The 15,268-nt window shown below is 39.2% G+C and overlaps 1 protein-coding gene across 1 annotated transcript in view; it reads left to right on the top strand.

Moving 5' to 3' along the window:
• Positions 1–15,268, top strand: part of TNRC18 (trinucleotide repeat containing 18) — a 725,141-nt gene that overhangs the window by 465,513 nt on the left and 244,360 nt on the right. The window contains exon 17 of the mRNA XM_044088920.1: positions 4,816–5,234. Within this exon, the coding sequence (XP_043944855.1) occupies positions 4,816–5,234 (419 nt within the window). The remainder of the gene's footprint in view (positions 1–4,815; positions 5,235–15,268) is intronic.

Here is a 15,268-nt window from a genome sequence, read left to right as displayed (position 1 = left end):
GGCCCTGACACCGACTGCCTTTGTTGGGTTCCTTGGAACGTACGCAAGTTTTGAGGACTCATTTAATTCTCCTCCAAAGCCGACCCTGGAGCTGAGCTATCAAGTACTGAAGTGCCGACAGGAAGGGATGGATCTGAAAGCTTCAGAGTCAACTGACCCAACAACACCGGTTCCGAGATGCTTTGAGATCCCAGGTGCTGTTGAGTTGATCGGGGTCAGCGATATGGTCAAAGTCCAGTCCTTCAGTTGAGAGAGACATTCCTCAGAATCCACTCAAATCCAAGGGCCCTGAACATGAAGGTCAGACTGAGAAAGGAGTGACAATCCAATGGGTGGAAGGGCCAAGTCCCACTCCTCTGATAGAAGTCCACCAGGAATATCCCCACCTGGATCTGGTTCCTCAAAAACTTTAGTCAGCCTTAGACTCCAGGAAGACCAGACCAATCTCAAGGATGAAGCTGTGGACAGGGCCTTAATGCCTTCTGGAAGGATCTTTCCTGTAAGAAAGGTGATATAAGCTTGGGGCTAACAGATTCCATGCAGAACCTTGTAGAAGGAGACATAACCCTGACAGGCTCGGGAGCAGAGAATGGATCCGATGGCTTGGAAGTTGTAGGAGCAGGACCAAACTGACCCGATCTGTCCAGAAAAAATTTCATAGAAGTTTTTTTTCTTTTCATTTATCCTCTTCAAGATCCTCATCTTTAGACTTCTCCATGTTTTTTGAGGTCTGTCTTGAAGAAGGAGAAGAAGAAGAAGATGACTGACTGTGTAGCTTTTCTTGCTGTGGGTGGGAGAAGAACTTTAGGCACAAGTTTGTTGTGCTCATCTGTTATCGTTCTGGCCTGAAAGGCAGCACAGGCTTAGCAGTCTTCCTCAAGGTGTGACGGCCTTAAACAAAATATGCATTTAGAATTGTCATCTTGGTTGGGGATTTTGTGCCCAAAAGCGTTGCATTTCTTAAAGCCTGACCGCTTATTTGACATCCTGTGCTAAAGGAAGACCAACAGTGTCAACAGAAAAAAAATCCTAAACAGAAACTAAACCTAGAAAGAAATGATTGGACTAGACAGTCTCTCACTTAACAGCTAAATGACAGACAAGGGAATGTGAGGAAACATTAGCCCTTTACAATGTATGGCAGAAGTGCTTTTTTTTTGTAGGGGAGGAAGGAAGGTGATGGCAAAAAAAAACTAGTAGGGGAAAAAACACAAAAGTTAAGTTATGAATCTAAACACACTTGACTGTGCCAAAAAATTCATCCAGCAGCACTGACCCAAGAGATCCGTGTCTATACTGTTCAAGTGGCAAACGAAATCTGAACTAATTCAGTCCTAGGAGTGAAGTTACGGATAAGGGGAGAAGCCTGAGCCTTAAATCCAAAGTTTGAGAGTGGCCAAAGTCAGATCTGTTTGAATTTGAAGCTGCATACGTTGATGAAGGACAAAGACAACATTTGCTACACATTCTATGTATAAAAAAAAAAAAGTTACACATTGACACGGTACACAAGTGCTGCCCCTCCACCCCCAAGACTATGGAAGGTTGCTTTTACCTAATCAGTAAATGAGAATTGAAGTTATGTGAAGTCAGCCTCGGACTTTGAAATTCTGCACCTAAGTCTCCAGATTTTGAGGAATGCACAAAAGATATTTCAGAGTAAGTTTTAATAGGTTTACAGTTGCATAGCTATTGGAGTAAGATCACAATTTAAGCACTGTACTTCTTGCATGCCCCAAGCCAAGATCAGCATTGTGTGAAAAAAAACTCAGTCTCTTTTTTGGAATTGAGTCACCGGTAATTGATTGAGAGATGGCAAGTTCCCAAACATGCATGCCTTACCAAGGTACCACATTAATTGGAATAGTGCTTTTGCATGTTTGTTAGCATTGCATTTTAACTCAGTATCTCACTAAATATTCTTTGTGTGCCAGAGGAAAATTACTGTGGTAAATCTAACCAGTCCAAAATACCTTATGCTTTCAACTTGCTGATTTTAAATGTTGTGACCTTGCAGTACCACCAGAGTAAACTTGAGGTACCAGTAACTCTTCTTAAATCTGTCACATACCTCTCTCCCATGTGTGCTCTTTTCCACATTTTTTTAATCAGGATTTGGTTAGAGGTGGTCCCCCCACCTCACTTTCCGTAAACTGTTTTGTCAATTCTACCCACACCAAATCAGCCCCTTTTGTTCCTTTTGGGAAAGAGCCAGGCATCCCTGGGTTATGCGAGAGCCCTGCTGTGCCCATTCATGTAATTTAGTTTTGTTTGTTTAGCAAGTAAAAGCTAAAACAGCTATGCAAGGCTTATTCCGATGTGGATACATATTGTATGTCATAGTTAATTTTGTGGTGGAGTGGAAAAACCAAAACCAAGCTTTTTTTTTTTTTTTTTTTTTTTTTTTAAATAAGCAGTACTGTTCAACCCTCAAAATTTGTCATTGCATGTGTGAGAGATAAACCTTTTTGGATGAAAGGATTTTAGAGTACGTACGTTAACGAAACACCCACATGATGTAAGAAAGTTGAAACGCACAAGTTGTTCGGGTTCTCATGCTGTAAATCCTGAGCTGGTCTTTGTGTCAGTGGCAAAACACACAGCACACTTGCCTTTTGTGCAGAAGACTATGGGTTCTTTTCCAACATCAGGTAGATGGATTGCTGACAGTGCAGTGCAGCATATGGAGGGAGGCTGCACTCCTAAGTGTGTTCTACAAATGGGACATTTAAAAGGTCCTATTTGCTCGAGTTGGTGGTTGCTGATGTGAACATTAACAATCCCAGTACACCTATGAAAAAAAGTAGCAGTTCCCCTATGCCCTGGCCAAATTACCCTAACTGTATAAATTGGGTCTTCCCTGAAGAGACCACTAGCTTAGTGGTTCTAACCTTGTCAACAAAGAATGATCGAATGGATAAATAGAAAAATTATGCATGCATGTTTATTTTGCTCTCACTCTTAGGCGACCATCTTTCTTGTGCTTGACCAATCAGCCTATTCATTTCCCCTGAAGCAAGACACCTACTGCTGTTTAGAGAGAAAGGGTTGATTAATGGCAGTGGTACTGTTTGTTTTGGGAGTGTAGAGTTTTTTTTTTCTTAACTGTTCCAACTCCTTGTGTCTCCTATGTCCCTAAAGGTGGCATGCAGTGGGAGTGAGGGGCAAGTCTTCTGCTGCAAGAGGCATTCCCGTAATGGCTTGCCCTCTTTATAGCATAGAGCGTCTAGTGATCTCCATTCTCCACCAGGGATTTTACAAAGTTCTCACTCCAAGTTTGTACTGCTCAGTCCTTATCTCAGAATGAGGTGGGCAGGCTGTGCCTTCTCATTCTGTGTTCCCCAATTAGCCTGTTTGACTCCTGAGCCACCCGCTGAACTCATTTATGGTTGGGGCTTTATTCCTCTGTAGCTATGGTCCTTATTTTAATATCTTCCCTTAACAAAAAATGTTGAGACTTTTTGGATAATGGGAAGGCCATTAAGTCAACTTATTAGGCTGGTAGTGATAATGGTGGCAGTTCTGAAACTCCTGCAGATCTTGTCGAGAAGACAGTACCCAATCAGTAGACTTCCCCAACATTTACAACCCTCACAGCAAATAATTGATTTGATTACTTGTCTATGGAAAGTTTCTTTGTCACAGACCATAAGTTTATTTTTTCAACTTTTCTAAAGATTTGCTTTAATTTATAATTAACAGTGACATTTGCAGTTTTATATTTATAAATGAGTACAAAGTGGTATAGAAATTCATTTTCAGCTCTACTCTTTTCCTGATGCATGTTTGAACCTACCCAGATAAGTTTTTAGGATAAACTGTGATGCTTGAACAGTCAGCACATATAAAACTGAGTATAATTGTGTTTTGACACTGCTAGGGTTCTTTTTTTTTTTTTTTTTTACTGTTTTTTTATTCTTTCTGTTTTGCTGCATTTTGCCATCAAGAAGTACTTTGAAAATGAATGTTAATCAATACTTTCTTTTTGTTTGTTTTAAACACACACCTTTTTGTTCTCTAACTTTGCTTAATAGTAGGGATTGTCCCAAATAGTTTATTCCGTATCTGCTTACATGGATGAAAGATATATTCCTGCTTTAAATTCTAAAATTAAGAAAGCTATAATTTGAAGAGACAGTGGGATGATTTTTAAAGCAGGCAACATTTACCCAAAGGGGTATCTTTTTGTGAGTTTGCATTATCCTGACCGGCCCTACCAGTAAAGTGACTTCTGCAGAGCATTGGCAACAGGAGAGTGGCACAGTTAAAGTTAAATGCTAGAAAAAATGATGTTCTCTGAAATGTAGCCATATCAGAAAGTAACAGGCCTTGAAGAGGAAAGAGTGTTTATGGGGATTTCCAGACACCTGGTGTGCCATGTTATCTTGAACTTGTTGTTAGGCTGTGCTGTATAAACAGGCATGTTTAAAATAATCAGAATATATATGGTTTCTCTCCAAAGTAACAATACAGTGTTAATACTTGACTTGCTCTATTTCATATAATTGTGATTTTTTTAACATATTGAGCCCCTGCTGTCTTCACCAGATTTAGTATGTGGTAGTTCCTTCTTTTTCCTGATGATCCACTGTATTACTAGCTGGAGTTTGGCTACAGAACAGTCAGTATCCAACTGGCTGGGTACTTCTCTGTCTCCGTTAAGTTTTACTTCTCATGGGCTCATTTAGAAATAGTTTTGGTTTAAAAGAGGAAAAAGTGAACTGTGAGCCATCTTTACAAATAATGTGTTTTTAATATCTAGTAACTAATATTGTTTTTAGTTTACTGTATTTTTTTCCCTGTGGTGTCATCTAGGGACTGAGTTTGAGTACACAGACTCTGAGAGTGATGTAAAAATCAAGAAAAAATCAACTACTCCTTTACTTCTTGCCAAGAAGACACATCAGGAGGCTGCAAATACTGTTCCCACATCAGCTGAACCTCTAAGTACTGAAAAGGTTAAAATGACAGAGAAAGGGAAAAAAATGAAGAAACCAAAATCTCCAAAAGAATTTGGCTTTGAATTTGGGCAAGAGGCAAGTGATGACGATTTGTGGACTCGGCGAAGGAGTGAACGTATCTTTCTTCATGACGCTGTTGCCTCATCAGCATTATCACCTACTACTTTTGTAAGCAGCACTCCTGCTGCCAAACCATCCCGTTGTATGAAAACTGCACCATTAAGCCCAAAAAAGGACACTACCAAAACTAAGGAGATTAAAGAGGCTACCAAGGTTTGTAGCAGTTTTTTTTTTTTTTGCTTATTATGTAGTAATAGCTGTCTCCCTCCCTGCATGTTTACCAAAGTACAAGCTGTTGGTAATGTCTACATTTAGAAAAGTCTTAAGTTTTAACTATACAACAACTGCTTTGCAAAATAAGTAGAAGTTTTGGAAGGACATTTTGAGATTATAGTACAACAGTTTTGTGCCACTTGGATTTTATTTCTAAGTCTCAAGTGTGTATTAACTTTGTTACAAATATTTTGCTTTACTTACAAGTAAAATACCATCTGAGTCTGGCATCCTGGTGTACACTGCTGTTGAAATGAGAATTTTTACTTGTGTACATTAGTGCTTGATCTGGTTCAGTTCTTTGTAAAGTTGTACATCGAAGCACAGTAAACATAGTCTGACTGAAAGCATATCTGAGCTTACCTTCTTTTGTTTTCCATGCTTTTGGACTCTCATCTTTGTATATATTTTGACACTTCATTTTTATAGCCCTTTCCATCTTACAAACTCTTAAGTCTTTCCTCCCATGTCCTTGTTTCTTTCCCTTGCACCCCTTCTTTGCTAGTGTTAACACGGCAGAAACTGTCTGCTCTAATCTAAATGCCCTCGTGCAGTTTTCCAGGTACAGAGTAGCCACTTCAAATCCTGCACACACCATGAGTCTATGTACTTGGTGTGTTCCATCATTTATAAAAATTCTGAAAGTCAGCTGCTTCTGCTGTTTGTATGTACTCCTGCATATATCCTTTAGTTTATTTTGGACTCCCAGCAGCACCCTAAAGTCTGTTCATGACTAGTTAGGGCTGTCCTCCCATCCCAGTCGCAAACTGCTGCCTTGTACATTTCAGTTGCTTTTGAAAGTTAAACTGTAATTGCTATTTCCCCCAATTAACCACTCAATACTTCACATCAGTCTTCATCATTAAAGTTGACTGTTGAAATTTTATCGCAATGCTGAAGACTGCTCCAGACACATACATGCACAGAGAATTGTACGCATGGTTTCATGTGTTTGTATGAACATATATTTGCAGGATGGACAGGGTGGAACAGCAATATTTGAGTAGGCAGCAGTTTCCATACACTAAACAGACAGCTGTGACTGCTACTGGGTACCATAGCTATTTGTCATGATAGATTTTTTTTTTTGATAAGTCTGTTTTCCAGAAAAATATATATTTTTATTAGCAGCTCAGCATTTTTTTGTTTTTTCTTGTATGTGTAATCTAGTGTTTTGATAACTTCCCTTAATATTTCTCCATGGTTGTACAGTCTTTTAACATTAATTTGAACTGTTAATAGAGTAAGTAGAAACTTGTTTGAAGAGTAACATTACAGGAAAGCAGCTTCACTGTTATGCTGCAGGAATGGGTAATTACTGCTGCAGTTCTGTCCTTATTAACTTGCCTGCAATTAGGACCACTGCCTCCTGCTCTGATCTCATAGTTCTTTTTGCCCACATTAATTAGAGACCATCCTTGCAACAGAAGAAACCAGCATTATCATCAGCAAAGTAGCATACAGTCAGTTTACTTCTACACTGTATTTGCAGGGAGCACACATTGCTTAGCTGAATAATTTTTAAATTGCATTGTATTACTGTAGTAAATAGGGTAAGATTTCATAGGTAAATCGTAGGTTGTCAGTCTGCAAACTATTACAAGCCAGTCAGAATCGCATCTTGTACTTGGTATGTGTAAAATAAAGACCATAACCAGCAATGGCAACCCTTCCCCTATAAACATATTATGTTTTAAGTCCTAAAGCTGAGACAGGCCTCTGTAGGATCAGCAAGAACCTTGTGCAGTTTTGGTTCTTGGTTAAGCACTAAGCTTGCTGCCGTTCTGGGCCGTTTTAAACCTAGCTAACTTCCCTTTCAAAGGTGAGAATCAAATCTTGTGCCTTGCTACTGTGAGGTAAACACTAACCATTCTACCAACCCCCTAACTCTTGAGTATATACTGTACTTTGAGAGTGACCTAAAACATTGATCTGCTTAAGTGAAATCATTAAGTCAGTTTGGCTGGGGATTTCATGGAACTCAGACTTGGGTAAATAGAATGGGAGCAACATTTGAAGCGCTTTGTTTTAATCCAGATGTTTGTAGCTCTTGGCAGGTCAGCAGTGCCTCTTAAAGTAGCACATGAAACTAAGTAGCTGTGGATTGCTGGTAAGGTTTGGGGGGAGTTAAGAATCTGCTTGTGTAATCTGTTATACTATACAACAGATCTTCACCTTCCTGGCTCCCAGAGATATTTTCCAGCCTTTAAGGCTTTCTAGTGGGACAGAAAACAATGTGATTAAAAAAAAAGAAAGAAAGGAGACAACAGACCCTCTAGATAATACTAAGGTCTGTGTAATGATGATGCTTTCAGAAATGCAGAGTGTATCTTACAAGTTAATCAGCAGTCAAGTAACTGCTCTAAATTATACTTAGAGTGATATGTTATGACCAGTGGTTAAAGTGGTAATATATATATAATGCAGAGTTGCACATAATGTGAGGTTGCCCTCATTTGGAGGTGTACTTTAAAGTGAAGAAAGGAAATCTGAAGAAATGTAACTTCGTAATGAAATGTGGAAATTGATTTTAATGGGTACATCTTCTTTGCCACATCCCTTCTGCCTGTTTAATAAGCTAGCAATCCTGATTGTCCAAAGCTTAGATTTCCCCCACCCTATCACCAACTCGCCCTTTATTGTGATTCCCTTGAGAATATCACATGCATTCTTGGACTTCTTTATTTTTGGTATTAAAGCCTTCACAAGATTTTCATCAGACTGTTGTATCAGTGCCAACTCTTGCAATTTCTGCCACAGAATGTCAGATGTTTGATCTGAGTTCTCGAGCTTTCCCTTTCCTTTCTAGACCAGGCACTTGAATGTCAGCACAATTATAGTATAATTGTGATGTTGTACATTTGTTAGTTCTCGAGCTTTCCCTTTCCTTTCTAGACCAGGCACTTGAATGTCAGCACAATTATAATTGTGATGTTGTACATTTGTTAGTTCTCGAGCTTTCCCTTTCCTTTCTAGACCAGGCACTTGAATGTCAGCACAATTATAGTACAATTGTGATGTTGTACATTTGTTTTTAAGTACTTAAGGGATACCTTTTTAAATGTTTTCTTCATGTTTTCCCTGTATTGTACTTTTCTGTATTGTCTACATTTTTTCTTTGTATAGCTGGAATGTATAATTTTGTTAAGCAATCCTCCCTGGGCCTCTGCTATTAAGGGGTCCTGCACAGCCCACGTGGACTACCCCAACAGTAAAACACACAAATCTACTGTGATGCCGTATCCAATTTTCTGCTGAAATAAAATGTTAATGGGCTACAATTACAGCCCCTTTATGATGCAGTGCGTCTGTTATCAAGTCAGAGAAATTAAGTAATAAAGAAAATAACTATGCCTTCTTTTCTTGCAAATATGGATTTAACTGCATTAGATTTGGCTGCTGTAATCTGACTAACATACCTCATGAATTCTCTTGCATCATTTGCTTCCATATAATATACTTTTCTTTCCTTCAAGAATGATTTTAATGATATCCCTAACAGGTGAGGTCACAGTGGCAAACTATCTGTAGTTTCTAACTTCTGTTTTGTTCCCATCGTCATAAAGGGGCACTGCATCTTCTGGCACTTTACCTTAATTCCATGAGTTCTTACAGTGGTTACTTTGTGTTGCTATTATGTTTAGTTCTCCTAAATAATGATTGGATGTTAATCTCAGTAGTCCCCTAATTCCATTTGCCACTTTTTAAACCTTTCTGGTGTACTTTTCAGGGCCATTTCATCTGTGAAAGGATGTGGTTACCCCACACCACAATTATCTCTGTCGTTTTACTGAGTGGATTTGCCCCACCCATTCCTTGTTCTTCTGAAATCAAAGCAGATGTGTGTTGCAGTTTTTTACTCTTCCCCTGTCCACTTCTTCCATTTTTCTAAATCTGAGTTTTTCTTCCTTCCGTTTTAACCAGTGGTGATGCTCAATGTGCAAGTATCATTGCTGCAATAGCATTCAAAATGTATGGGTGTTGTGCCACAGGGGAGGGAATTTCAGATAGTCCCTCCTGCTTTTTTTAGAGGAGTCTGTATATATGTTTCAGTCTCCCAAGATGTTTCCCTGCATGTGAGGATTGCAAACACTCAAGGTTCCTGAATTTTTTGATAGGAACCAGTTGATATCAGTTTTGCACTTTTTGCTTTGGGCTACCACCCCAGGAGTATTCAGCAAATACATGTTAATCACAGCTTTATACCTAAGGTTGTAGAGGGCAGAGTGTCTCCTTGTTTTAATGACTGACTCTTGCAGGCAACTCCTGAAACAGTTTCATGAGCAAAACAGATTATCTGCTTCTGACCATTTAGTTCTTGAGGATCACTGAACTTTGAGGAGTGATGTACAATTTCATCTCAGCAAGTGACATTCGCAGCTGTTTCCAAGACAGTTGGACTTATCAGGAATTGTTGATCATAGAAAACTTTCAGGTTTCACATTTGTCAGTTTTTCACTTCGTTCCTGCTACTTCTGTTATCACCCATCTAAGATCTCATACTTGAGACAGATAGCAACTTCTTAGCCTCATGCCAGAGAGAAAATGTGAATGGTCTGTGATGGACCTGAAAATGCACTTTACCACAGGATAAGTATGCTCTAAGGGTTGTAATCAAGTTTTTATAGACTTTCAGAAAGAGTGCACTAAATGGTCTGTGATGGACCTGAAAATGCACTTTACCACAGGATAAGTATGCTCTAAGGGCTGTAATCAAGTTTTTATAGACTTTCAGAAAGAGTGTACTATGATGGCTGTCTCCAACCTGCTACTAGGTAATCTTTCATTCCCGTCTTCTGCCATTTCCAGGTACTTGGCCTACTTAGAAAGCCTATGTATGTACCTACATTTTAGTGATGAGGACAGTTCATCTGTCCATATAGTTGTTGCTGATTGCTCCCCTGGGACATACCAATCCAGTGAGACAGTGTTACAAGCACTGTGGTTTGTCAGCAAGCCGGAGGTAATCATTTTTACATTCTGTGTATAGGATTAAGATCATTTTCCTCTGGGATTTCCAAGATGGCTGCACACTGAGTAACCGCTTAATTTCATAGTTCCCAGTGTGAACACAAAAACTCAGAAGAAAGAGCCCATAAACTGGCATTTTTGGGTAGATTTCAGTAAATGGCTAGTAAGTGCACTGTCTTGATGTCTGCAAAAAGGAAATTCAGAGAACCTGAAAGAAAGTCAGTCGCAGAAGGTGAGGAAAAACACTGGGAAGAATTCTGAAGCTGTTCAGCAAAAAGCAGTGCAAGCTTCAGCTTTGGTGTAAGACATGACTTCCCGTAACCTAGAGGAGAAAATAAGTCACATGTACTCAGACTTGATTAAAATAAATGAAACACTGATGCAGTATATCAATTCAAACAACAAAAGGCTGGAAAAAAATGGAAGAAGCTTTAAACACATATTCAGATGAGGTGATAAGGCTGCAGAAATCAGAGGTCGAAATGAAAAGGCTGGTTGAATACGAGACTGTTTAAAAAAAAAAATAGAATTAGAGGAAAGAACATGTAGGGAGAATCTGAGATTTTCTGTTGTACCAGAGAAGCTGGAGGGAACATACTGTGCTAATTTTATAAAAGGATAAATAAGCAACTGGACTGGAATTCCACAACAGAGATGTTAATTGAAAGGGTACATCCTGTGTAAGCTCCAAACCTGGCCATGAGAAAGCAGCCTAGATCTTTAATAATAAAGATGCAATCCTACCAGCAGAGGGAGTTCCTTCTGGCAAAACTGTGGCAGAAGGACAAAGTACTAAAAGTGGGAGACATTAGAGCATTTGTGGAAAATTATTACTCACTGTACACCAGGCAGAAGAGTAAATTTATTTCACTAATCGGGGAATGTCAAGAAGCAGGTGTGGGTTTCAAACTGCTGTATACCCAGCTATCTTCAGAATATTTTTTACTGGGGGGACAATCATTTTTGATGCAGAACATGCTAAGGACGAAATGCAAAAGTCTGTCCAACAAGAAGTGAGCTGTGAAACCAAAGGAAATTCTGCTGCTTGTTCTTCTGGACCACAGACACTGTGCTAGTGAAACCTTTTCCAATGTTTCGATGGAAAAAGCTTGAGAGACAAAAAAGCACAAGGGGTTGACTAGTAGAACTGAGAACACGTTTGGAAATGAAGCAGACTGGATTTGGGAGATGGAGGTAAATAGGAATAAAACCAGCAGCTTGGAAATTGACAAATGTGGGATTACAAAACATTGATTATATTTGTGAAATATGACAAAACAAGAAAACCTGGACATTTTTGACTTTTTTGACTTACTTGCAGAGACTCTAAAGTATATACCCTACTTCATGCCTTGAATACTTAGAAGAACACTTAAGGGAAGAGGGTTAACTCTAAATAAAAAAACAATTTCTTAAGTAGTATTTTTCTAATGCTTTATGTAATATGCATGTTATAAAGTAAAGTTTTCTTAGTTATTTTCAAGGCTAATATGGATACTAAAGTAAACAAGTGCCCCTGTTTTTTTCTTCTCGCTGTCTCCTTGATCAGTTTTAAAAAAATGTAGGCACTGCAACCTAAAAAGAAAAGAGGGAAAATTCTGGTCAAAAGAGCATGATACAAGAAAAAAAAAATATGTGCTTTTTTCTCTTTCTTGCATAGGGGAATGATTTGGATTAAAGGCCCTGGGCTTGATTTAGTAACAAGTTTTAAGAAAAAGCAAATAAAAAGAGAACATTAAATATAATACAGCTTTCCTGTAGCAAATAAATGCTTGTAGAAGCAACTCTGTATCTGGTTCTTGCGTCTCCCTAGAGGTAGTCTGATAGAGAGCAATGAAAACGGAGTACTTTCTTTCAGTGGCTAGGAGATGATGTTTTCTGAAAACATTCAAGTGTTTTCACAATCTAGGAGAGCAACAAAGATAAGACAAACCCAGACAGCACTTAGTAGAAACAAAAGCTGTACTATGCCTCTTAGTGTGGATAACCTTCATTTTAGGTTAACCCAAGATTGTGAATGTAGCTGTCACTTTGGGACAGTTGTTCCTGTTAGGAGGGGAAAACTTCAGTGTTTGAAGATGTACACAGTTTTGTGTGTTAGTATTACGTTAATATGTTTTAGGGGTGTTTTCAATAAAACAAAAAGTTTTGTAAGATGTGACATAGGCTGAAATGGGTATGATAAGAAAGAACTGCATAAAAGCTCATCCTGCTAAACAGTGTATGCATGTAACAGAAAAGCTGGAACTAGATGCTTACCAAAAAAAGTGGTTACACACAAAAGGTGGAAATAATAGCTTTATAATATTATGGCACTTTGTGTTCTGTTTAAATGTAAATGGTCTCAGATATATACAAAAAAGTTTAGTGAACTATATTAAGCGCAAATAACTATACTACAGGAGACGCATTTGGGAAGGACTTGACATGTGAATTTAATGACTAAAGGTTTTCAGGATGGTTATTCAGTATAATACCTGGAACAAAGGAAAACTTAGTACTTATATTAATTGCAAGAGGAGCTCCAATAGTGATAGAGGAGGATAAAAAAGATAATAATGGTACTAAGGGGCTATTGTCAAGGAGGAGGATTACACTCGTGTGTCTTTATATTTTACCTAAAACTGCTATAATGTAGGTGTCCAACCATTTATACAACTCTTCATACGCCTTATCCTTAGCCTTCGCCACCTCTCTTTGCCATGCACCTATCTCCTTATACTCCTGTCTACTTTCTTCATCTCTCTGACAATCTCACTTCTTCGCCAACCTCTTTCTCTGTATACTCTCCTCTAATTCCTCATTCCACCACCAGGTCTCCTTGTCCTCCTTCCTCTTTTCAGATGTCACACCAAGCACCTTTCTAGCCATCTCCCTTACTAGCTCTGCTGTAGTTGCCCAGCTGTTCATTAACTCTTCACTGCCACCCAGTCACTGTCTTAACTCTTCCCTGAACTCCACCTCACAATTACCCTTTTTCAGTTTCCACCATTTGATCTTTGGTGCTGCCCTCACACTCCTCCTCCTCTTCTTGATCACCAATGTCATCCTACAAACCACCATCCTATGCTAGCTAACTACACTTTTCCCTGCCACCACTTTACAGTCTCCAGTCTCCTTCAGACTGGCCCTTCTACATAAGATGTAATCCACCTGTGTGCATCTCCCTCCACTCTTGTATGTCACCGTATGCTCCTCCCTCTTGTTAAAATACATATTCACCACAGCCATGTCCATCCTTTTCGCAAAATCCACTACCATCTGACCTTCTGCATTTCTTTGCTTAACACCATACCTACCCATCACTCCCTCATCCCCTTTGTTCCCTTCACCAACATGCCCATTGAAATCTGCTCCAGTCACCACTCTCTCACCCTTGGGTACAGTCATCACCACTTCATCCAACTCACTCCAAAATTTTTCTTTCTCATCTGTCGCACACCCAACTTGTGGAGCATGTGCACTAACAACATCCATCATTACACCATCAATTTCCAGCTTCATAAACATCACTCTATCCGACACTGTTTTCACCTCCAGTACACTCTTAGCATACTGTTCCTTCAGGATAACCCCTACGCCATTTTTCCTCCCATCCACACCATGGTAAAACAATTTGAACCCTCCTCTGATACACCTAGCCTTGCTCCCCTTCCATCTGGTCTCTTGCACACACAATATACCAACCTTCCTTCTGTCCATCATGTCAGCTAGCTCTCTCCCTATACCAGTCATACTGCAACATTCAAAGTTCCTAACCTCACTACCACAGTCCTAGTCTTTACCTGCCTTCAGGCATGCCTTCATCCTCTTCTCCTCCTTCAACCAACACAGTAGCCCAATTTCCGCCAGCACCCTGTTGGCCAACAGTACTGGTGGCGGTCGTTGTTAACCCAGGCCTCGACTGATCCGGTATGTATATCTGTACTGTTGTCCGCATATATGATTTGGCAAAATTTTACACAGGATGCCCTTCCTAATGCAACCCTCCCCATTTACCCGGGCTTGGGACCGGCACAAAGAAATGCACTGGCTTGTGCATCTCCAGTGGCTGAGTTAAAATAAAAGCACATGGTAATGAAGTAAAAATGTGATATTGGCGCTTTCCCACCTGTTAAAAAGATAGGCTTTTAAGGAATGGGTAGTGGAAATTATTCAGAAGTTATTTCAGAAGAAATTTTTACCTTCTGTAAGTACAGCTAATTAGTGGGATAAAGTTAAAGTGGAGTTTAAAAATAGGGTAGTAATGAGAGATATGGTTAAGAAGTAACAAGAATTACTTAGAGGGACTGACAAATGTTAGTGTTGCAAAGTGGGGGGAAATCTCACAGAACAGAAAGAGGAACAATTGCAGAATGCTAAACAGAAAATAAGGGATTACCTCGATAATATGCATGAGTTTAGAAAGATTGCTGTTAAGCAACTGTTTTTTTGATAACTCCAGAGCACAAAAACTTTAGCACAATGACTCAGGCAACAGAAAGTAGAAAGTTTTGTTGCCAAGCGTAGGGGCCCTATAATAAGATGTCCTGTAGAGGTACTAGGCATATTTCTGTAATGTTATGAAAGTCTTTATAAAGCAGAAAAATATGGAAATCAAGAAAAAGTACAAATGGTAATGTTTATGAAAGAATTAAATATGCCGAGGTTAGAGGTAGATGAGACTCAATTACTAACAGGATAGGAGGAGACTAGATAAAAATGGTGACGTATAACCAGTCCACAGGAAAGTCCCCAGAAACGGATGGTGTTCCCGTGGAGGTTTGGAAGCTTGGAGGGAAAAAATGATAAAGATCTGGAAGGTTTTATTTAACAGTATTTTAAGAGGTGGAGAAGCACCAACATCTTGGAAGAAAGATGTGGTGGCTGTAATACATAGAGGGTAAAGACCCATCAGATCCAGCTTCATACAGGCCCATTTCAGACCTAAACCATGATTATACAGTGTTTGTTTATAATGGCTAAAAGAACGGTAAGTGTAGTGCCAAAACTGATAGATATGG

The sequence above is a fragment of the Protopterus annectens genome, chromosome 12.part0, assembly GCF_019279795.1.
Source record: "Protopterus annectens isolate FY-2018-M chromosome 12.part0, PAN1.0, whole genome shotgun sequence".
NCBI classification, from domain to species: domain Eukaryota; kingdom Metazoa; phylum Chordata; order Ceratodontiformes; family Protopteridae; genus Protopterus; species Protopterus annectens.
The sequence above is the reverse complement of the archived record's forward strand: the minus strand, read 5'-3'. Positions and strand labels throughout refer to the sequence as shown.